Source organism: Parasteatoda tepidariorum, chromosome 3, assembly GCF_043381705.1.
Source record: "Parasteatoda tepidariorum isolate YZ-2023 chromosome 3, CAS_Ptep_4.0, whole genome shotgun sequence".
Taxonomy (NCBI): domain Eukaryota; kingdom Metazoa; phylum Arthropoda; class Arachnida; order Araneae; family Theridiidae; genus Parasteatoda; species Parasteatoda tepidariorum.
Window position 1 is genome coordinate 36,084,551 of NC_092206.1, and position 25,492 is coordinate 36,110,042.

General features: G+C 27.3%; 1 protein-coding gene across 5 annotated transcripts in view; it reads right to left on the reverse strand.

Moving 5' to 3' along the window:
• The window catches only part of LOC122272214 (zinc finger CCCH domain-containing protein 14-like), a 52,367-nt gene extending 27,089 nt beyond the window's left edge, over window positions 1-25,278 (reverse strand). The window contains exons 1-2 of one of the 5 annotated variants that reach the window (XM_043055596.2): window positions 24,826-25,226; window positions 17,895-18,431 (exon numbers count right to left, since the gene is read on the reverse strand). In XM_043055596.2, the coding sequence (XP_042911530.1) occupies window positions 18,050-18,431; window positions 24,826-24,848 (405 nt within the window). In that variant the 5' untranslated portion in view covers window positions 24,849-25,226 and the 3' untranslated portion in view covers window positions 17,895-18,049. Of the gene's footprint in view, window positions 1-2,588; window positions 2,735-17,894; window positions 18,432-24,825 lie in introns of those variants that run through there. The other 4 variants (XM_043055597.2, XM_043055601.2, XM_043055602.2 and 1 more) reach the window with 4 other exon arrangements.
• Between the last annotated feature and the right edge of the window lie 214 nt (window positions 25,279-25,492).

A 25,492-nucleotide genomic window follows, 5' to 3' on the forward strand; every position in this document is an offset into this window, starting at 1 on the left:
GCCCAAAATAATCAGGAGTCTTCCACAATTTTACTTTATATCTTTAAAGTTATAGAGCAAAAAAACCTTAAACAAAAAAAAATAAACTCTATATAAAAATGACCATATCTCCATAAATATTTAAGTCAGGCTTACAAAATTTTGGATAATTATAGTAAACCAAAATAACTTCACAAATTACAAATCTATCGCTATATTTTTTGGCATAGACAGATTAAAAACATTATTTTCGGTTTATAATATATTGTCTGTCCCTCAATCCTTTGAATTTCATTTATATGTAGGAGAAATTATAGAAGCTATACACTTCTAAAGTAATAAGATTATGCGTTAAGATTTTTTGAGAAACTTGAAAAAAAAATTCTCAGTGTAAAAGTGTTTCTATTATTTTGTTCAGCCCCTGTAGCTTCTTAAGATCATATCTTGCATAATTTTAAGTTTTGGTAGTTTAAAAACACCTTGCATTCCAAAATCTAACGATTTTTTTCAAAGGAAGGAAAACGGTTCTTTCGAACTTTTTATTTTAGTATTAGAACTGTAATTTCAGTCTACTTTTTTGTGTGATACACTAAATATTATTAAAGAATGGTGGCTATTAATGCCCAAAATAGAAAAAAAACATGAAAGTGGTAAAATGATGAAAGGCAATTAGTCGCCGCACATAAAAATAAAATTACAGAAAAAGAACTAAAAATACACGCAAAATACCAAGCCAATATTACCAATATTTAATAAAAATAAAACCAACATTTTAGCTAAGAGGGATGGTTAGTACTAAACTTATCTATTAAGGAAGGACACAATCTTGTAAAAAAGATTTCAATTGCACTTTCTATTGTCATTTTCTAAAATGCTTTATCTGGAACCGTTTTAAGAGTTTTAACTTTCACACATTAAAACTAAAAAAAAAATTTGTTAAATTTACGGAAAAAACAGTGAGCTCAAGTATCAGCATAAAACTGTTTATTTCACAGAAAAATATTGTTTTTTTATCCTTTTTTTTTCAAAAAAAACAGGCGCTTGTATTTTCACCAGATAAGTACTATTATTCTGAAAATTCTGTTATTTCAATAAAAACTTCTACAAAAAATGTATGCCTGCACTGTGGTCAGTGCATGCCGAGAGCAGCATTCGTACGACCAGTCTACGCGACGCTGAGATTCGATCCTGGGTCATCTCAAATGGTCCTCTATGCTAACACTTTTATTTATAAGCAATTGCGTTCAAGTATAATTGGATTAAATCCCTTTCTATATTTTAATGTCTCTGTTAAAAATTACCATATTTTTTTCAAAAGGCCAATAAGCATTTGACTCAATTTTTCGAAGTTAAAAGTGCGTAACGTAATCACTTTTTTTCTATCCATTTTCGCAAGTAAAAGAAAGAAAGTTTATTCACAAAAAAAATATTTGACAAAATATTAACATTACCAGATATTTAAAATAACAAAACTAATTCAGAATTTATTAATTTAAAGATTTCAAAATAGTAAATTTGAACGAATAAATACTAAACCAAATAAAAAGTAAAAGCCAATACGCGCATTGCAGCAACAACAGGAGTGTCTACTATTGACCATGACAAAACTTTAATAACAATACTTTGACTATGACAATATTTTAAATAACGAAATCCATATCATCAATAAATTTAATTAAATTTAACTAAAAACCAGTTTCAGGAGAACAAAAACAAATAAATTAATACAGTCTACTATATTTATTTTGGTAAAAAAAAGTATTACAAAAGAGAGAAGAAATGAGATATAATTTCGGATGTTTTAATGAACAATCAACTAATTCCTCATACCACAAAATAAATATTTAACAACATGAATTTTAATTAGAATTAATTAATAAAATACATTTAAGGAAATTAGGTTAATTGAATTTAAATAAAAAAAAAACTATTCGTGGAGTTAGGCACTTCAAGGCAGAACTAACAGATTCTTGATACCACTGAACAGAATATATTACAAAATAAATTAATATATACTTTAAATAGCAAAATTCATTTCAGCAATAAACTTAATCAAATTTTAAAAAAAGCTCTTTGCTTCAAAAACAAATTATTTAATCAATTAAATCTTACATTAAATTGAAATTACACAATGCATCATTTACTTTCTTTAAAAAGTATTGATAGGAAGAGTGGGAGACATGAGATATTTAAAGTAATTTCTGACGTTTTACTGCTGAGTCAATTGATTCCTGATACCACAAATTAAAATATTTTATAAGGCAAATAAATAAATACTTTAAATACCAAAAACCATTTCAGCAATAAACCGAATTAAACTTAAAAAAACTGTTCGAGGAGTTCAAAAACAAATTATTTAATCAAATAAATCTCACATTAAATTAAAATTACATTAATTCATATTTACTTTCCTAGTTTATTTTCAAATATATTCCACAGTTTCAAATACTAAAAAATTTTAAATGCTAAAACTTGTTCAGACACAGATGAACCATAACCGTAAGCCGCATTTTTTTTCTAATTAGAACGTATTAAATAAAATGAAGATAGAAGAATGAAAAGCCTTAATTAATCAATAAATAAAGCAATAAAAAATAAGGTAAACTTACTTAATATCCTTGATCAGAGACATCGTTAAGGATCTTAAGAGTTTTCCGAAAAATCTTGATGGAAAATTCACTACACCAAGCTTCAAGACTATAACGAGGTAACTATACTTTTCTACTAATATAACTATTAAGAAACTAAGTCCCGAACTCACCGCGCAACACCGATATGAATACTACAATTTTAAAGTAGCAGTTACTTACTTTTGCTGCAACAATAGATAGATACCTCCCATTGGTCAAACCTGGACAGTGAATCATAACTATTGTCATTNCCCCCCCCCCACAATTCTCTTCATGCAACATACAAACTATAAGAAATCATTCGGGGTATTATATGCTTTAAAGCTCTTATCAATGACAATTACTCTTTGCAAGAATGACATGTCTTTGGGGCTAATTATGCCTAAAGAAAAGTTTTATGAGGCTCAAAAAGCATTATAAAATTTTATCACAATCCCTTAAAATTTAAATATTTCGTTCAAATATTTAAAAAAAAACGTTATTATTAGAATTCAATTAAGTAACATTGAATATTTGTGCAAAAATAAAATTTAATTACGGATTGTTTCATTGAAGCAATTTATAAATGATATAAACCTTCAAAAAAAGTCTTCAAATGTACTATCTAGAAGTTCATCTCCAACATTAATATTTGTGTTTAGGAGAAATAATTTTTACAAATAAAATCTTAAAACACATTTGATTTGATATTATTCTCCATCTTATTGAGAATGATCTTTTTTGTTTAATGTAATTCGAAATATCATTTGTAATTTTCAAAGATAGCTTATATGGATAGGGGCACTGTCAATTTGGTTTTTCCACTGACAACAGAAAGGCTCATGTGTGTTTGTAGACAGTGTGTCCCCTGAAGAAGCGCTGTCTTACAGGCACACATATATTCTATTTATTTTTTTTACTTTATCCTGCTTTAAAATTTGTTTCAATATCTAAACTTATATAGATAATATCAGATACTAAGGAGACTAACAATTTTTAGTAATATCTTTAAAGTAATTTAAATGCATTTTTAATTATTTTTAATTTTGAAGTTTATTTTAGATTTTTACATATTTTTTCTTTGCACTAAAAACGAGAATTTTATGGAAAAATAATGTGAAATTTTGTAACTGCTTACGGCAAAGTCAAATTTTTCATTTATTTTTTTTATTCTCTTCCAATTTTCTTCTTTTATTGGCGCATTCCATTTTCGCCTCGAAAATAACTTTGTGGATAATACTATAGGCTACAAATGATTCAAAATAATTTACAATTCCGAAAATTTTACCCTAGCAACTATATCATTGAAACAATTTCGCTTAATTTTGCAATATTTGACGGAACATGAATAATAAAAGCGAAACATAATTAAAAATGTACCAGGTTTTATGCAGTGAACATGAAAAAAAAAGCATTCTAAATATTTTTTATGCAATTGTCAGATTTTCACGCATTATAACTTAAAGGTTTTGCACTCTGACTTTGTCTAAGTTGATTAATTAGCGCAAAAAAATAGTTAAGTTGTGAAATCAAGCACAAAGTTAACTTTCTTTAAATAACCTCACGTTTTTTAAATTCCATTCAGATTTTTGACTATGAAAATATGGGTTGCTTATAACGTTTAAAATATGCTTTTAGAAGTTTCGGTAGGAGTGCGGTCAAAAGTTGAGATAAGCTATAGAAAGTGTTAAATGAGGTCCAGTAGTAAGTTGAAGAAATTATAAAAACTCATATAAAAGAGAGGACTTTCTTTTTCGAAAATCTTTGAGTTTTACAACACATTTAAAAAGTTCCACTCAAAAAAAAGCGATTGTCTCGTTCTTAAAATTGCTCATCTGATAAAGGAATTCAAAGTAAGGAGGGAAATTCAATCACTCCTGCATCAGTCTCCTAAAGAATATCTTTTATTTTCTCAGAAATGAGTTAATTTAAATAAAAATTTCTCAGAACAACACCTGCGAATTGACGACCACCCCCATAAGGTAGAGGATTGTTTGATGACGGGTACGGTTCGTCACAAACTTATTCCCCCCAAAATGAACAAAAGGCATTGTAAGGAGTGCTACAAAGGAACACCTGCTACTAAATGATGGTCAAGATGACCCACCTTAACACGCTCAAAATGTTTCCCCCACAGAGTTACAGAGGCTATAGGGTTATCCTATAGGGTATGTTCTGAATGCAAAGTCATAAACTTCGTCCGATCTAATATTTTAAAATTAGCTGCATTATTTATATTGTAATTAACTAATTGTAATTATTTAAATTATTTCCGTTGTTTATGACTATGATTTAACTATTACATTCACAGCAACAAATTAGTTAACAAAAAATGATTTATCAATCGAAAACAAATTAAAAAGAAAAAAGTGCATTAACATTTAATTAATTTTGTAATTTTACTCCTTTAAATTTGTTAATGTTGAGCAAGACATTTTGTAGATGCATTCTAATCATAATGACATGAAATGGTTTTTCGCTCCGCAAAAACATATTGAATCAGGAATAATTTGTGATTTACATATTGATTCTGACATAGATTTGAATTTAATCATGAATATAAATTTTCAGTATACAAAAAATTAAAATTAACTTTATGATATTAATTTAATTTTAAAGATAAAGCACAAGGTATAAAAAAAATAAAACAAAGGAAGGACGTAAAAGAGATTGATTTCTCAAACTGAATTTTATTTTAAAATGACTTTGAATTTTAACAAGTCTTCAGATTTTTCTGCTTTATTCCAAGGAGAAAAATTAATTCAATTTTCATGATAAAGGACAAGGGATGAAAAAAATTAAAACAAATGAAGGAATTAATTTTCATTTTAAAATGACTTTTAATTTTAACAAGTCATCTGATTTAGTCTAAGATAAAAATTAAGTTTACATAAAAGGAAATATATATATATTTACACAAATTAAAATATATGTATATATATCTTCCAGCGTGCCATATTTAAATATGTTTCTTATTTAACGAAGTATAATCTAAACACATTGTTAATTCTAAAATTATAACCTAACATTTATTGTATATTAGAGTGTATTGTATATTAGAGTATATTGTATGTTATACATGGTTATTATAATTTTTTTTTAACTTAACAATGTAATATTATTTTTCGAATTATAGCTATTCGAAACAAAATTGGATAGCTAGATAGCGAAAAAGACTAATGAAAATTTTAAAAAATTTTTTGAAAAACCTAATGATATTGGGAAATTATGTTATATACTTTTAAAATATTTAAAAAATTTCAAGTATAAATTGAATGAAATATATTTAATGACTTTAAATTATTCTAAAAAAATATAGAGAAAACAATTTACAAAAATATCATTAACATAAACAATGTAAAAGTTAAAATCCTATGAAAATGAAGTTTTAAAAAAATATTTACAATTAAACAAGAAATAAATCTGAAAAATTTGTTGTACTCCTTAAAACTATTACAGAGTTTTCACGAAGACTTATTTTATTAATAAGAATTAAGAATTACGGGTTACAAAATTAATCCCAAAAATGAGCAAAAAGTACCATTTAGTTTAAAAATGTTTGAAAAATAACAAAGACCGAGGAATAAAAATTATTATAGAGAAATTTTCAAAAAATATCATTTTCTTCGGATTTTCATTAACTAACAAAAAATCAAAGTAAACTACGAAGTTTGAAAATTAAAATGTGAGGAAAATGCATTTCAAATTTACATGACTAAATGTAGAAAGTAATAAAGTCAGACAAAAACAATTACTACACCAGGTATACTGACAAAAAATGCATTAAACTATGTCTGACGCACAAGGAAAGGAATAAATTAAGAGATTACTGAGCAACCTTAGAATCGTCAGCCCTGTGTATAGCTAAAAATTGCAATGCTAGTAGTATGCTAGTGAAAATTGAGGTACGACTTTACTATCAATAATGGCAATCAAAAAAATCAAAATAAAATATCTGAAGTCTTTTTTAACGGAAATTAGAAATATCTATAATCAAAATTTCTTTATATATTTTTTTTCTTCTTTTATTTTGATAATATATATTATATATATATTCGCACGTGTTCATCTCACCCTATTGATAAATCTATTATGTAAAAAATTTAAATTTTCAAAATTATAATTAACTTTAGTATGTAAAACCAGAAATATATGCAAACTAAGAATAAAGAAATTTAATTTTAAGCAATATTCTATTTTGTATATTTTATTAACATAAAGTTTTGTTGACGAAATTATTCTGTCGACATCGGCGATTGTATACACCTTGGCTATTGCATTGGCACTTACTGGACAAAAGCAGTGATGGTTTTTTTTAGAAAATAATAAATAAAGATTTATTTTTCAGTTTTAAATTATAACATTAAAATATTATTTTAAATTATAACATTAATATATATTAATTAATATATAATTATAGCATTTATAGCAATAGGAAAGAAAATTTAATTAATACAAAAAGTAGGTTTTTGTTAGTAAAAGATTATATTATACCCTAATGGCGACGAAAAAAAATAATAATAATAAAGAAACAAGGTTCTATTAGTTTTTATAATACATTAATTATTATCTTTAAGATTTGAAATGAAAAGTCATTTTTAAAGATTGAGAGTTCGTTAAAATATGCCTTATATTGTAAAAATACTGACTGTACTTACTTGTAATACTTACTGACACAATTATTTATTGACTAAATTTTTTCAAAGGTAAGGTATGTATGTATGTATGTAGCATAATAAACAAATACAATAACAGCAAATACAAAATTTTCTGCTTTTCAGCAAGAAAAATTTGCAATGAATAAAATCTTTCGCAGGGCATGACATATACTGTGATGTATATATTGTGCAACTATTGAAAGCCCGAGCATAATTTTTCATTTTATAAACCCTTCCTGTAAAGAGATAAGACTTTCGATTTAAATAAATGAATATATAACTTTTTTTCTCGATTTCCATGTGTATTTCTTATATGTATTTCTTATAATTATTAATACATTTTGTTAACCGTTAAAAACAGATTTCCCTAACATTTACTTCTTTAAGAAGAGATTACGAAATTATTCGTATAAGAGTTATGCTACAGTTAAATTTCCACGCATAGCCATGATTGAAAAATAATAAAAAATCAAATATAATCCAAATATTCACAAAATATATTTTTAATAAAACAGTAGTATAATTGTAAATTAGCGAATAAATAAATATAGATGATAGAGATAAAAAATAAGTTTAAATGACATGACATCAAAATAATGAAAACTTTTGACATTTAAAAAATTGAAAATTTTCCTAAAATTTTTTTACAAAATTTTAATAAAAAATAACTATAATTAATAAAAATTTGCATTGTACGTAAATTAAACTAAATAACTACAATTAGGAGAACTTAGCATTAACATCATTAAGTTACAATCGAAATAATGAAAAAACTGGTATAAGTTGAGTATCATAACTAAGAAAAATTAAAATGCGCATAAATGTAAACCAAGGAAAAATTGAAACCAACATTAAAACCTTTGAGAACTTATATTTAAGAAACATTACGCAATGTTTATAAGAAATTAATAATAATTAATAACTGAACATTAATAACATAACATAAATTTAATTAAATAACTGCAAACTAAAATGATTAACTAACATTAAGTTATAATTCATGGAAATGTATGATTTTTAAAACACCATTTATATTATAAATATAGAATTATGTTATCTCATTTTTGATAAATTGTCTGAAATTAAATAATTTATACTTAAATCAAGAATAAATTTTTGAAATTTTAAGATTATAACTTTCAAAAAAGCACGTGCTTTCCTCTACTAATCAGCATTATAATCAGCTTGTTATAAATAATTTGCAAACAAGAAGCGATAAAGGATAATCCTCCAGCACCCCTCTTCAAGCTTCATCTTATTTCTTCACCCCTCCGATTTTCCTTCTCCGATTTTGACAGTTGAAGATGGATTAAGGATTACGCCCACTGAAGAGGGGGAGAATTCGTGTGACGAAGGAGCAGGAACACTGATTGGATGAGATAACATACTTCGCTACATTGTTATTGTCACACCTCTTATCATACCTAAGGCCAAAGACACTTTCCATTCATATTAAAAGTACAAAAGGCTGTTTCCTGCTTCATAAATGAGAAAAATGTATTTAGTAATAACCCCCCAGACTGACTCAAATCATCTTTTTCAGTCAAAAGTTGTAAAGATGGGTTCATGGACAAAGGATTGTAAAATACATACCTTTCTCAATCTAGAATTGTGAATCATCAATTTCCTTACCTATCAAAGTAAAGAAAAATGTCCTGTCCATTTTTAAAGTTAATTTTTTTTCCGAATATGAAATTTGAGTTCAACTTATTTTATGCCCGTTTTATTATACCTAAAAGCAATATATATTTAAACCATTAGCGGGATTTTGAAAATTAGCTCACTATTGAATTAGCTAGAAAGTGAATCAAAAGAGTACAGTGAAAGCTCAATATATAACGATTACGGCATATTTTTTTAAAACGCTGTTTTTTATATGTTGTATTGTATAAAAAAATGGCAAAATGGAAGATATTTTTATTTATTTCTAGTATCGATAAAGAAAATTCAAATACAAATTTCGCTCAACCTTAAATTCAATTTCCTTAAATTCATTTATTCTTAAAAGTTAGTCCTTTATTTTTGTATAACATACATGCGGGAATAACATTGATCACTACTACCTTCCAAAAAGTACTCTTCCTACTTACAAGAAAAAAATTCAGTTTATTGCTATTTTCAATGCTGTTTATTTTTAAAAAAAATCGCTATTTTAGCAACTAATTTAGGTATTCGCTTGCAACATCAATTTCGCTAAAAGGGAAGTTATTGTGAAATTTTACAAATAGAAATTTAAACTATATAGGATTTAAACTATATGACTAAAAAATAGTGCAAAGAAATTGAATTAACAAATCTTTGAATTTGCAAATTTTAAAAATGTGGACAAAAACTTATTGATGCGCTAAAAACTTTCCCCTGGTATAAAGAAATATGCAAAAACTAAAATTAATATTAAAGGGCCAACGAATGCGACTAAATTTTTCAAATTAATGACCGAAAATCTAAATCCATCGAAAAAAGTTACGTTTATTGAGAAATTTTACGTTTACTATGTTTATTTGCTGATTTGAAAATAATAAATTCATAACCTAAAATTTCGTCTTAATCTTAGAAACCTTACGTTACGAAACCTTAGAAACCTTACGTTACTATTGGTACTCAATACTTGAAAATTCAATAATTAAAACCAGTTATTTAGGTTAATATACATTTTCGCTTACTCATTGTATCACTACACATTCCTTGATTGAAATAATAGCGATCATGTTGAAATAACAGTTGTAATGTGCTATATTTTCAGTGAATATTTTTTATACAAAGCACCTCCACTATAATGAAACTGTAATATAGTGAACACCCGATTGTAATTAACTTTTTAGTGGTTCTTATGATTTCATTTAATTACCGTTATTTTATGCTCTTATAGTGGGCAGCTAAAAATGGGTAGTTCATTTATAGTGAATTTTTCAGCCTTTTTTTTTTCCTTCCTTTTTTTTCACTTATGATTTTAAGTGTGCCTGATTTTAAGCTGTGTCAAATTTTTAATGTTGATGAAGAGCAAGAAATTTCACAAATTTATCTCAGGAATGAGATTTTCTTACCACAGAAAATGAGGATCAAAAAACACTGTATTCTGTATTAATTGTTGATATGGAGATTGTTGAACTGTGCTTCACATCAAATCGTAGTGCGTCAGAAATCACTAATTTCTTCCGTAGGATTTAGAAATTAATCATTTTACTTTTTATTCTTAATTCAATTAATCAATTAAAACTTTATTGAAACAATTATATAGTATCGTAATCACTATTTCCATTATGTGCAAAAAATAATTTTTCAGAAATCGAAAATAGCGTATCATCGTTCATAGTGAACTTATCACTAGGATCCTCAGACAGTTCATTATAACGAAGTTCGACTTTCTTTTATTTTTTATTAGCATCTGTCATTCAGAAACTGTAGTATTAAAGGTATGCTTAATTAAATAATTTATAAATATCAGGGAATATTGTTAATAATCAATAATAAAGTTTATAAAATCAATGTTCTCACAAAATTTAATAATAATTATTAAAAATGCACATGGTAATGGAGAAAAAAGCATTTATATCATTTATTGAAATCGGGAGCCTTATCTCTTTTCAGGAAGGGTTTATAAAATGAGAAATTTTTGAAGGAGCCTTTTTAACTATAAGAATATGAAACATCAAAACTCAGACTTTCTATAGTTTCGCAGTATATACATTACAGTATAGGTCATGTCCCACAAAAAATTTTATTAAATGGAAATTTTTCTTGTTAAAAAACAAAAAATTACTCTTAAACTTTGAAAGTGCTTATCTTCTCTGTGCAAAATGTTTTCTATGAGTCAGGATTCTTGACACTCAAATGAGTAGCAATACCCTAATAATTCAGGCAAGGAGACGATTTTAATATAACTTCAGGCCATGCCTCCTAAACTAATGAAATGAATTTAAAAAAATTTACCTTCTCCCAATATGAGCTGCAATCAAAATCTAGATCTGACTGGGAGGAGGGGGTGACTTACACTTTGCTATCTAGAAAAAAGCCATGTTGTTCCGAAGTATTATTTTACACTTAATAGAATAAAATATCATCCACGTCGATGCAGCTTATTGATCAGAAGCTATAAAAGCCTTTGTGATTAAATACATTGCTGTGGAGATGAAAATAGTTTTAGATACTGTGATTTTTTTTAGAATTAATTGAATCAGATCAAACGAATTCAAATGAAATCAAGATCACTTTGTTGTTAACAGTTTCAGGAATATTTAATATCTTATTTTGAACATATTCCCTTTTCGATATATCGAATTGCTGAAGCCGAATAAGATTTTAACCTGAAAGACGCATAGTTTGGAAGTAGTTTTATGTTAAACTGCATTAATTTTGATTTGTACCTATTTATATATTTGACATTGCTGTATAAGCACTTAAGTACTTTTGATATTGCTATATAATTACTAAAAGTATTTGTGCTATTCATTTTAGTTACCTAGAAAGAAATGTAGAATCGGAAGTAGGTGTAAGTCAAGGCCTTTTTATAAATTAAATCATTTTGACACTTAAAACATCAAATTTATTAATTCCATTAATTTAGTTTTGATCTCTGTCTATTTAGAGAAAAAAATACGTATAATCAAATATATTTATTTGTGTATATAGCAGTGACACACAAGTTAATATGCATAAGTACGAAACAGTACTTTTTATCAATGAAAATTTTATAACTTTTGAACAACTACTAATAGTTTTACAAATTTTATTGAGTCTTTATTTGATTCAGCGTGGAAAAACACTTCGGTAAAAATATGTCACCATACTTGAGCCGACGCATTAAGTTCAAGACCATTTACTTGAATGCAAACTACAGCAATACTGAGAAAAGAACTAAGAGAAGGTGTATCTCTCACATTATATAAAAAAAATATATAGAATCTAACTAAAAGTAAATTTTTTTTTTATTCTACTATTAATCTGCTCTGAGGCGACAGGGGTAAATCTTGGTTTAAAAAAATAAGAGGCATGTTAGAAACATTAGAAAACATAAAAACGATGACTGGATTTCAAATATATGAGATGACTCCACGCAAAATGTTTAAGTTTTAAAACCCATTGCCCAAAATGAGATTTTTTTTAAAAGTGATTGATTAAATCTGCTCATTAAATTTTATTTGCTAGATTTATTTTCACTTGTTTTCAAGATAAAATTTATTCCTTACAGCCTATTTTAAGTTTTTCATATCAACTGTATGAAATGTGTTATTTCTATAAATTAAATTCATCTCTTTCCATTGCTGTATTAGACGCTCATCTTCCCTCGACATTAAGAGATGATCACTTTTTAAATTTGCTTTCAAACAATTTTTTTCTGATATTTTGTTCTCAATATTTCACTATTTTTTACCCAATATATGTTAAATAAATGTATGAGAATTTAAACTAAGCATAAACATTTCTTCTATCTCTGTTATTAATATTTTTTATTTCGGTTTGAACTATATCCTAGACCTACCCTATAAAAAGTACTAATTTATAATGGCATTATTTAGTATTTGAATGAAAATATACTCCAAATGCAATGAACTAAAGAGAGAATTGGGACTTCTTATTGCTCAAATAACATCTGGGAAAACATAGTTAAAGTTGAGAAACAGGCAGAAAATGAGAGTTTACTTATTATCAAGCAATCATTCATTTTACTGATCTAAGTTACATAAGAGTAAATACTTGTGTTTCAATTAGGTAGGATAATACGCAAATTAATCAGTAATCACTAGTTGCTTTTGTTCCTTATTGACGCATAGTTCTTAAAGAGTCTTCTGCCTTTNTGTATGGATTATCTGTAGGTGGAACCTCAACGATATCTTTAACGTAGGAAAGAACTTCCATATCTAACGCTGCAACGACGCAGTGGAATTTTGTTAATTCTTTTTCAATTCCCGACATCACAAAATTTGATTCTACTTGAAGAAACCATAAATTTATTTCGGTTTTCCAAACGGGTGGAGCTCGAAATGCAACTCTGGCTATTTCGTTTTCAGCCATTATACTATCAAGTTAACAATTTAAATGCCTTTGAAAATGTATTAAAAACTAGTACATTATTCAAGAAAAAATATGAATAGTTTACGTAAGCATTAATTCAATTTTACATTGTACTTTATGAATTCAAAATCAAATTGTTTAACAGTCCATGAGAATTTAATTAAATTCAATACGTTAAAATTCAAATAGCACTAGTGTATAGAAACATTAAAACCTATAAAAATGGCACAATGCACAGCTCTGAAAAAGAGAAACATTAACCAAGAAGTAACTACTCACTGCGTACCAGGTAGGCCAGCCACGTTCAAAAAAAATAGTAATCCATAATTACACACATTCTTTGATTCAGAAGGATATCACTGCTTCTAAGTCCGGGTCACCACTTGTGGGGTTGTTTGGTATCTTTGTTAGAGTCCCCACTTAAACTCTAAAAAGAAATATAACTCTAGGAAAGCGTTCCACATGAAAATGTTTCCGAGAACGGGTTATAGGTTTCTTCATAACACTAAGTTTAAATAAATAATTATCTTTATTAACATTTAGGAAACTTGTAAATTTAACTAAAACAATTTAACATATATAAAACTTAACCACTTTAACATGGAAGCAGCATAGAAATAAACTGCGAAAAGGAAACCGGCGAGAACAAGCCGGACTGCTAGCTAGAACCGACGGGGAGAGAGAGAGAGAGAGCAATCTGTGAGGATGCGGCCAAGTTATATCCAAAACATACTGTGCGCATTTTGCTGATTTCGCCCTTCACGCATATCTCCATTCAGGTATGAGGTTTACGTCAATTATCGGCTGCGAGCGACGTAGTCCAACGTCAGACATTCTTATTCGGACTTTGCATTTCAGACCGCAACGCCACAACAGGAAGGGTTTATAAAATGAGAAATTTTTGAAGGAGCCTTTTCAACTTTAAGAATATGAAACATCAAAACTCATACTTTCAATAGTTTCGCAGTATATACATTACAGTATAGGTCATGTCCCACAAAACATTTTATTAATTGGAAATTTTTCTAGCTAAAAAGTAAAAAATCACTCTTAAACTTTAAAAGTGCTTATCTTCTCTGTGCAAAATGTTTTCTATCAATTAGGATTCTTGATACTCAAAATGAGTGGCAATACCCCAATAGTTCAGGCAAGGAGGCGATTTTAATAGAACTTCAGGCCATGTCTCCTAAACTAATGAAATGAATTTAAAAAAATTTACCTTTTCCCAATATGAGCTGCAATCAAAATCCAGAACTGACTGGGAGGAGGAGGTGACATACACTTTGCTATCTAGAAAAAAGCCATGTTGTTCCGAAATATTATTTTACACTTAATCAAATAAAATATCATCCAGGTCGATGCAACTAATAAGTCAGAAGTTATAAAAGCTTTTGTGGTTAAATACATTGCTGTGCAGACGGAAATAGTTTTAAATCCTGTTAATTTTTTTAGAATTAATTGAATCAGATAAAACGAATTCAAATGAAATCAAGATTACTTTGTTGTTAACAGTTTTAGGAACATTTCATACCTTATTTTGAACATATTACCTTTTCGATAGATCGAATTGCTGAAACCGAATTAGATTTTAACCTGTAAGACGCATAGTTTGGAAGTAATTTTATTTTAAATTCCACAAAATTTTATTTGTACCTATTTATATATTTGATATTGTTGCATAATCACTTTTGATATTGCTATACAATTACTAAAAGTATTTGTACTATAAATTTTAGTTACCTAGAAAGAAATGTAGAATCGTAAATAGGTGTAAGTAAAAACCTTTTTATAAATAAAATCATTTTAACACTTAAGACATCAAAATTATTAATTCAATTACTTTGGTTTCGATCTCTGTCTATTTAGAGAAAAAAATACGTATAATAAAATATATTTATTTGTGTATATACAGTGACAAACAAGTCAATATGCATAAGTACAAAACAGAACTTTTTATCGATGAAAAATTTTATAACTTTTGAACAACTACTAATAGTTCTACAAATTTTATAGAGTCTTTATTTGATTCAGCGTGGAAAAACACTTCGAAAAAATATGTCACCATACTTGAGCAGATGCATCAAGTTGAAGACCATTTTCTTGGATGCAAACAACAGCAATGCTGAAAAAAGAACCAAGAGAAGGTGCATCTCTCACATTATATAAAAAAAAAATATAAAAGCTAACTAAACGTAAAAAATTTTTTCTTCTATTTTACTATTAATCTGCTCTGAGGCGACTGGGGTAAGTCTTGGTTTAAAAAAATAAAAGGCGTGTTAGAAACATTAAAAAACATAAAAAACGATGACTGGATGAAATGTGTAAGATGACTCCACGCAAAATGTTTAAGTTTTTAAACCCGTTGCCCAAAATGTGATTTTTTTTTTTAAACTGATTGATTAAATCTGCTCATTAAATTTTATTTGCCAGATTTAATTTTACTTGTTTTCAAGATAAAATTTATTCCTTTCAGCCTATTTTAAGTTTTTCGTATCAACTGTATGAAATGTGTTATTTTCTATAAACTAAATTCATCTCTTTCCATTGCTGTATTAGACGCTCATCTTCCCTCGACATTAAGAGATGATCACTTTTTAAATTTGCTTTCAAACAATTTTTTTCTGATATTTTGTTCTCAATATTTCACTATTTTTTACCCAATATATGTTAAATAAATGTATGAGAATTTAAACTAAGCATAAACATTTCTTCTATCTCTGTTATTAATATTTTTTATTTCGGTTTGAACTATATCCTAGACCTACCCTATAAAAAGTACTAATTTATAATGGCATTATTTAGTATTTGAATGAAAATATACTCCAAATGCAATGAACTAAAGAGAGAATTGGGACTTCTTATTGCTCAAATAACATCTGGGAAAACATAGTTAAAGTTGAGAAACAGGCAGAAAATGAGAGTTTACTTATTATCAAGCAATCATTCATTTTACTGATCTAAGTTACATAAGAGTAAATACTTGTGTTTCAATTAGGTAGGATAATACGCAAATTAATCAGTAATCACTAGTTGCTTTTGTTCCTTATTGACGCATAGTTCTTAAAGAGTCTTCTGCCTTTGTTGCAAAAAATATCGTATTGTTTTGTTGAATAAATGAATGAACATGAAAAATGAGGGTGTGTGAGATCTAACCCCCTCCCAGTTTGCAAGGTGAATGTCATACCATGAATAATTAGGAAATAAGTTTTAAAATAGAGAGGGGGGGGAATAAAGTTCTTTTTGTTTTTAATTTAATAACAAAAATTTTTAACCGATTGTATACATTTTTTTTGTTACTTAAATTGACTTCGTTTAAATGGATGTAGAAGTCGTTATAACTTATTCGTTTTTATTCTTGATAAAGTACATTAGGAAAATCATAAAAATTTATTAAATTTCTATGATTTTCTTAAAATTCCTCTTGATGTTTGACTAATTTTTCAGTAAGCAAGTTTAAAAATAGTGTGTTTTTTCTTTTAATTTTTTGTCTTGCCTCATACAAATAAAAGTGTATCAAAAAAGGCATTCCAGTTTTTAATACATTATAATGTAACCTACAAATCGCAAATAGAATTTCTTAATTTTTATCATTTTTATGTGAGTTATTATCCCATAAATTACCAGAGAACTTCTTTATATAGCTGTGTGAAGTATCTAACCTTTTTAGAGTTTGCACGCTTGTTGAACTCAGAGGTACTGAACACTTAATGCAGCATTCAAAATTTACAAACAATACATTTCATAAGCATTTATAGTCAGTTTTGTATTAAATTTAATAAGTTTTTTTAACAATATTAATATTTCCATTATTCTTTATAAAAAATTATTATATTAATATATTAATTACTGCGTTTTAATACTTTTTATAAAAAAATTAAAAAACATAAAAACTCAAATCATGGAATTTTTTTCCCTTGAAAAAATTGAAATTCCAACTTCCACTACTCAAATTTCCTACACTAGAGTTTGGTGTGAATTGGATAAGGAATTTTTAAAACAAGTAATTTAAAGAGATTTGGATTATCATGAAACTGAGATTTCATTCATTGTTGATTAACAACAAAGCATAATATCAACGCCTTGATTGATTCCTCAATGAATATGTAACATTAAAAAATTCTTCCACTTTAATTCAGATAAAATAAACACTATCCTTAAATTATGGGATCAGATAAAATGTTTTCATAGGAATAATGTATAGCATTAAATAAATGTCATATTTAAACTTATAACACTGTTGCTTATGGGACATTTTTTAATTTGATGAGTGCTAAAATAAGTAACAAACTTCTATGTAAGGCTCGGGAAATTTATTATTATTACAGTTCTGAATAATATAATATATCCTAAGCAAAAAATTCACTAGGCTGAATAATCTGTGTGTTTAAATGTGGCAAGAATGTTGATCTCGAGCTAGGAAAGATTAGCTAATAAACTCTTTTCTCGATAAATGAATAAATAGTGCAGTATCAAATCTTGCAATTGGAAAAAAAATTTAAATAAACAATAAATCAGAAACAAAATAAATTTTTAAATAACCACAGTACAAAAAAAAATGAGAATTAAAAAATTTATTGAAATCTTTAAAAAAGAATCTAACTTACTATACACATCCGCTTTTATATATTCTTCAATTTAATTCATACAACATTACTGAAATAACATTTCCCTCATTCATTGCAGAAACCGAGTACTCTTCTATCACCGCGTGCAAACATGGATACGGGATTTGATTTGTTAATTAAAATCGCGTTCGTTAAAATACCTAATTTGCTCCCCAATTTTCTGCGTCTATGGTACATCTTTTTTTGCACCAATATCTTTAGGTTTTACCCATTTGTATGGATTAGGCTTTTGCTTTTCTAATTTCTCGAGCAGCAATCGGAAACTGCTGGGTTGCTTGTTCTCCTTGTTCTCGAAGAGCTCTATTTTTCTGGGACCAATGTGTCGGTAAATGCACTTCGGATTTCTGCATGCGGCATTATACCTGCAGGTTGGATGCTGGAAGTGGCACTTTTGACCCATGCGACACTTCGGAAAAAATCGGCACCTAGGAGTTTGCTGAAGGTTCTCTGTTTCAGGATCTCTTTTCATACTCTTGCTGTTTTTAGTAACAATATCTTCAACTGCTTTTCTCTTTGTCTGTTGAAAGGGTCTAACAGGTGCAGAGATTCTGAAAAAAAAACACAATTAAAAACACAAAAACAAACAACAAACACACAATTAAACACATAAAAAAAGCAATGTATCAGCAATGGTGTTATTGAATTACGCCGTAAAAAATTTCGAAACTAATGGCGGTAAAAAGTACTGGCACTCAGTGTGCTGGTGCGTTTCACAGTAAAATATTTCGGGACAATATTTATATACTGCAAATTTTGCAATAATATTTACTGTAAAATCAGTAAATCACCGTAATTAAATAAATAATTCTGTTAAATTAAAGTGATTCCATAAACTAATGCATAAAATTTTATTAGAGGCGAAATAGTCTGTTGGTTTGGTAGGGGGTAGGAACCATGTCCGAGAAGCAGTGAGCTCTATCCCAGACGAGCGAAGACTCCCCGTGTATAGTAAATAGCGACTGGTGCACTGTCAGATCACTAAAACCTCCAAGTTCCCATAACAAATCAGTTACTCTGAACTCTAACTAATCGCTTTCTGATTTAGGTCAAAATTACGATCTGTGGATGTATGAATTGGTTCATCCTTTAACACGGGCTGTGACGGAAGTGTGGGGCTGAAGTCGTGTTCTTTGAAATAGATGGCGCCACTGAGAACAGGAAAACTCACCATATGCCTTGGTTGGTTTCACATAACACATTTGCTGGTATTTGGCAGGTGGCATTAGGAACAGGAAAAATATATAATCTTGCAGTAACAATGGATTTTACAGTAAAATGGATTTTGAAGATGATGCACTAAGGGTGCCAGTAATTTTTACCATAATTTATTTCAGAATTTTTTACAATGTACACAGCATTTCCAGTGTCCGCTTAGTTAATTCTACATGACACTTTTCTTGAACCCATTAGAAAAAAAATCACAAATAGGGAGTGGTTCAAAAACTGCATGATTCGAAAAAATTAACGACATAAATTAATTTTAAGCATTCTTTTCTTAAAAATTTTACTTTAATAATGGGAATTTTAAAGTAAGACTTTTAGATCGAAAAACTTAAGCTTAAACAGCTTAAGTGGTATCTTGTTTTGCTTATAACCGGATATAACTTGTTATCTGATGACTCCAAAAACTATTAGCCCATATTGCAAGTATGAAAGTGAAAAAATTCACAGAAATAAGTCAGCACATGATAGTTCATAGAAATAAAGCACACAATGGTTGTTACACTGTGAAATTTTTTTAATTAAATTACGATATAAAGTACATCGTCTGTGCGTGCATCGCCAGTGCAATCCAAATTTACCATAAAATAAGATACTTAAAAATCTTACAGTAATAATCATTTAATTAAAGTGATTTTATGGTAATTATTACTGCAAAAATTACGATATATCAAATTTCTTTCTCCGTAACATGATCCAGTAAGAGTGGATTTTATGGTAAAAAGTATCGGCACCATGAGTGGCGGTACTTTATACCGTAATTTGATCCGAAATCTCTTACAGTGTACAGAATATGGAGTATTTGCTGTTTATAAGCATAGTTAAATGGATATAAATCTTTTAAACTCATTAGTGAGAAATTTCGGATTTTTAAAAACAATTTGAAAAATTCAACTATGAGTCATAAATATTTTACTAAACTATATTGAGAAACTATACTGAGATAACATAACACAACTGACAACATAAACTGAGAGAACATAAACTAAATTGAGAAATTATTTTTTAAGATTTATCATTCACAGCATTTACAATTTATTTTGCATGAAGCAAAATTAATAAATACGATTGTAATGATACAGATAGTAGACAAAATTATGGAAACACTTTTATACTACTACATTTTTTCAAATTTCTCTGAAAATACATAACGAATTATTTTATAACTTTAGAAGTGTTTAGATCATACGATTTTTCATACACATCAATAAACTGTACATATCAATATCATAAACTTTTTAAGATTTGAGGGACTGACAAACGAAAAAAAATACGATTTTGAACTCCCTATACCAAGCAATGTGACAATAAATTTGTATTATTTGAATTATTTTGGTTCTTTTATGCAATGGTAGCACAAATTTTAGTAAGCCTAGCTTAAATATTTATAGAGATATAGTAATTTTTATAAAATTAATCTAAATAATTATAACTAAGAATAAATAATTTTTTAAGAAAAAAATATATATTTCTTGTCTTACGTTGTTTTTCGATAACTTCAATGAAAAAAATTCAATAAAATTAATCAGAATATTTAGAGAAATTTAAAATTAATTGCAAAATGTATGCTTTAAAATTTGAGAGAAATTCTTTAATACTGCACGACATATGAGTAATGAAAAAAAATTTTACTGCACATGCGCTGGAAAATTTTTACATCTTTTCTTCATAGTTTTGACATGAATCGCATTTGGCAACTAATTTATATTCAAGTCTCAGTTAAACATCTTTAAAGCGTAGAAAGTTTCAAGCAATTTTCTATGTAGCTTCAGGAGTCTTCCACAAATTTTAGTCCAATTTTACTTAATATTTTTTTAAGTTTAGCAAAGCACCTAAGACAAAGAAATAAACTTTTTATAAAAATGACCAAATTTCCATAAATATTTCAGTTTGGCTTACGAAATTTTGCATAATAATAGTATATACTAACCAAAATAACTGAGTAACTAACAAAAATATAAATCTATTGCTATATTTTTCGGCATAGGATGTTGTGTTCAGAAACATTACTTTGCATTTACAATATAGTGTCTGCCCTACAAACCTCTGAAAAAGCTCTGATTTTCATTTATGTTTGAGAAATTATAGGATCTAAACACTTCTAAAGTTATAATATTATTCTTTAAGGTTTTTTTTTTTTTTTTTTTTTTTTCTGAGACAGAGTCTTGCTNATTAGTATAAAAGTTTTTCTATTGTTTTGTTCACCCCAGGTAACTTCTTAAGATCATATCTTGCGTAATTTTAGGTTTTGGGAGTTTATAAACATCCTGCGTTCTAACAATTGACGATATTTTTCAAATAAAGGAAAACAGTTCCTTTGAACTTTTTTTCAATATTATCATAGTAACTTCAGTATACTTTTAGTGTGACAAACTAAATATTGTTAAAGAATGGTGATTTGGTTAATAATGGCTTAAAATTAATTGTTTATTTTACAGGAAAAAAAAACAGTTTTTTTTTTTCAAAAAAACTGGCGTCTGTTTTTTCATCAGATAAGTACTGTTATTTCTGAAAATTCCGTTATTTCAACAGAAACTTCTATGAAAAATTTATGTCTGCACTGCGGTCAGCGCATGCTGAGAGCAGCATTCGTACGACCTGTTGACGCGAAGATGGGATTCGAACCTGGGACATAGCAATGGATCCTCTGTACTACCGGAGCTCTAGCGTCCCAGTATGAGGGAAATCTTAAACTGTTTTCATCTTAAAAAAGTTATTGAAATAACACGTAAGTGTAAAAAAGTTTAAACTATAGAGGCCTACCAGAATAAAAATGTATGGTAACTTAACTTCCGAAAAATTATATATTAAGGAAATATATAGTTAAAATATTGATTTAAAAATGAAATCAGATCGCAGTTTAATTTATACTGAAAGATAAGAGCAAGTATTTTTCGATACTTCTCTACTACTTTCTATACTTTATAGTAAAATGACTTGAAAAAGAAAGAGTGATTATACGGTAAGAAAAACTGCTTTGCAAATATAGATAAAGTCTGCAAAAAATAACGGGAATTTTTTACAGTGAGCAGATAACGGAGAAAAACAGAAACAGTTTCTTAAACAGTGTTTTTTTCCTGCAAAAAATATCTTTTTCTTCCGTTAAGTTAATCCTTACTGTGTACGATACATCTTTAAATTTAGGACTCACTTATTATTCACAAACCAATTCGGAGCTAATAGTTCGATGTATCGATATCTCGTGAGCCGTCGATAATTTAAATTTATAGCGAGATATTCTCACGATATATAGTAAATGCAAAAAATTTTAACTTAAGCTAAATATTGATAAATATAAACACACGATGAATATCAAAAAATATATGGGCACAATAAATATCGACAAACGATAATATCGTAACAAATTCAGTAAAACCCATCCGTGAAGAAGAAAACCTTCTACTTCACTACAGTATTTCACAGCCTAAGGACATGTTTGGTGCTATTCTTAGAGTACGCGATATATCAGTAAATCAGAGTACATATTTTACCCCTCTTTTTCACATGTATGATTTTTTTTTCTTAATTTCTTTACATTTTAACTGAATTTGGAAAAATAACTAATATTAAAAACTTTATTTTTGAAAAACCAAATCGAATATAATACTATTTTATTTATCTTTATCAATTGCAAATAATCTAATTAAATTTGACGTAAATTAATATTTTCTGACGTAATTGGATCAAAAATTTCTTTTTATAAGCAACTGAATTCAAGATTAATGGATTAAATCTCTTTTTATATTCTAATGTCTCTGATGAAGTATTAATTTTTTTCAAAAAAGATTAGATTAATGTGTAAAGAAAAAAGAAAAAAAATTCTATTAGTATTTAACCCAATAATTTTTCAAATGTAAAGAAACTCAATTTTTTAAAGGTGAAAGTGCGAAAAGTAATCGCTTTTTTAATATCCATTTTCGCAAATAAAATGAAGAAAGTTTATTCACAAAAAATATATCTGACAAAATTTTAACATTTTATCATAAAATAACAAAACTAATTCAGAATATATTAATTTAAAAAATTCAAAATAGTAACTTTGAACGAATAAATACTAAAACAAATAAAAAGTAATGGCCAATGCGCGCATTGCAACTACTACAGCACTGCCTACTGTTGACTATGACGAAATTTTAATAACAATATTTTAAGTAACGAAATCCATATCATCAATAAATTTAATTAAGTTTAGCTAAAAACCAATTTCAGGAGAACAAAAACAAATAATTTAATACACTCTATTATATTTACTTTGGTAAAAAAAGTATTACAAAAGAGAGAAGAAATGAGATATAATTTCGGACGTTTAAATGAAAAATCACCTAATTCTTCATACCTCAATACAGAATGAACTGATTCCTGATACCACAGAATAAAATATTTTATAAAATGAATTAAAAATACTTTAAATAATGAAATCCATTTCAGCAATCAACTTAGTTAAATAAAATTTTTAAAAAACTGTTTCTTAGGTCAAAAATAAATAACCTAATCAACTAAACTTTATATATAATTAAAATTACATTATATCACATTTGTTTTGCAAGAAAAGGTATTAAAAATGCCAGCAAGGAAAAGCTGAGATATTTAGAGTAATTTCTGGGGGCTCTTTGCAGAATCAACTGATTCCTGCGACAACAGAATAAAATGTATTAACAAATACTTTAAATAACGAAATCCATATAATTAATAAATTTAATTAAGTTTAACTAAAAACCAATTTCAGGAGAACAAAAACAAATAATTTAATACACTCTATTATATTTACTTTGGTAAAAAAAGTATTACAAAAGAGAGAAGAAATGAGATATAATTTCGGACGTTTAAATGAAAAATCACCTAATTCCTCATACCTCAATACAGAATGAACTGATTCCTGATACCACAGAATAAAATATTTTATAAAATGAATTAATAAATACTTTAAATAATGAAATCCATTTCAGCAATCAACTTAGTTAAATAAAATTTTTAAAAAAGCTGTTTTAGGTCAAAAATAAATAACCCAATCAACTAAACCTTATATATAATTAAAATTACATTATATCGCATTTGCTTTGCAAGAAAAGGTATTAAAAATGCCAGCAAGGAAAAGCTGAGATATTTAGAGTAATTTCTGGGGCTTCGCTGCAGAATCAACTGATTCCTGCGACCACAGAATAAAATGTATTAACAAATACTTTAATTGACGAAATCCATATAATTAATAAATTTAATTAAGTTCAACTAGAAACCACTTTCAGGAGTACAAAAACAAATAATTTAATGCATTCTATTATATTTACTTCGGTAAAAAAAGTATTACAAAAGAGGACATTTCGGACATTTTAATGAAAAATCAAATAATTCCTTATACCACAAAATAAATATTTTCTAAAATGAATTTTAATTAACATTAATTAAAATATTACAGTTCAAAACGACTTTCAGGAGTACTGTTCAAAAACAAATTATTTAACCAAATAAATCTTACATTAAATTAAAATTACATTAAGTCAAATTTACTTTCCTAGATTATTTTCTAATTTATCCAACAATTTCAAATACTAATTTCAAATACTAAAAAATTTCAAATACTAAAACTTATTCAGACACTGATGAACCATAACCATAACCCATATTTTTTTTCTAATTAGAACGTATTAAATAAAATGAAGATAGAAGAATGAAAAGCCTTAATTAATCAATAAATAAATCAGTAAAAAATAAAGAAGAACTTACTTAATATCCTTGAGCAGAGACATCGTTAATGATCCTAAGACTTTTCCACAAAATCTTGACAGAAAATTCACTACACCAAGCTTCAAGACTATAACGAAATAACTATACTTTTCTACTAATATAACTATTAAGAAACTAAGTCCGGAACTCACAGTTCAACACCGAAATGAATATTACAATTTTAAAGTAACAGTTATGTACTTTTACTGCAACAATAGATATATACCTCCCATTGGTCAAACCTAGACACTGAATCATAACTATTGTCACTCGTGTCAAGTCATAACCCCCCCCCACACACACACACACAGTTCTTTTCATGCAACATACAAACTATAAGAAATCATTCAGGGTATTATATACTTTGAAGCTCTTATCAATGACAATTAATCTTTACAAGAATGACATGTCTTTGAGGCTAATTATACGAAAAGAAAAGTTCTATAAAGCTCAAAAAGCATTGCAGAATTTTGTCACAATTCTTTGAAATTTAAATATTTCATTCAAATACCTAAAAAAAACAGTTATTATTAGAATTCAATTAAATAGCATTGAATATTTGTGTAAAAATAAAAGTGAGTTACGGATTGTTTCATTGAAGCAATTTATGAATGATATAAACCTTCAAAGAAGATCTTAAAATGTACAGTCTAAAAGTTTATTCCCA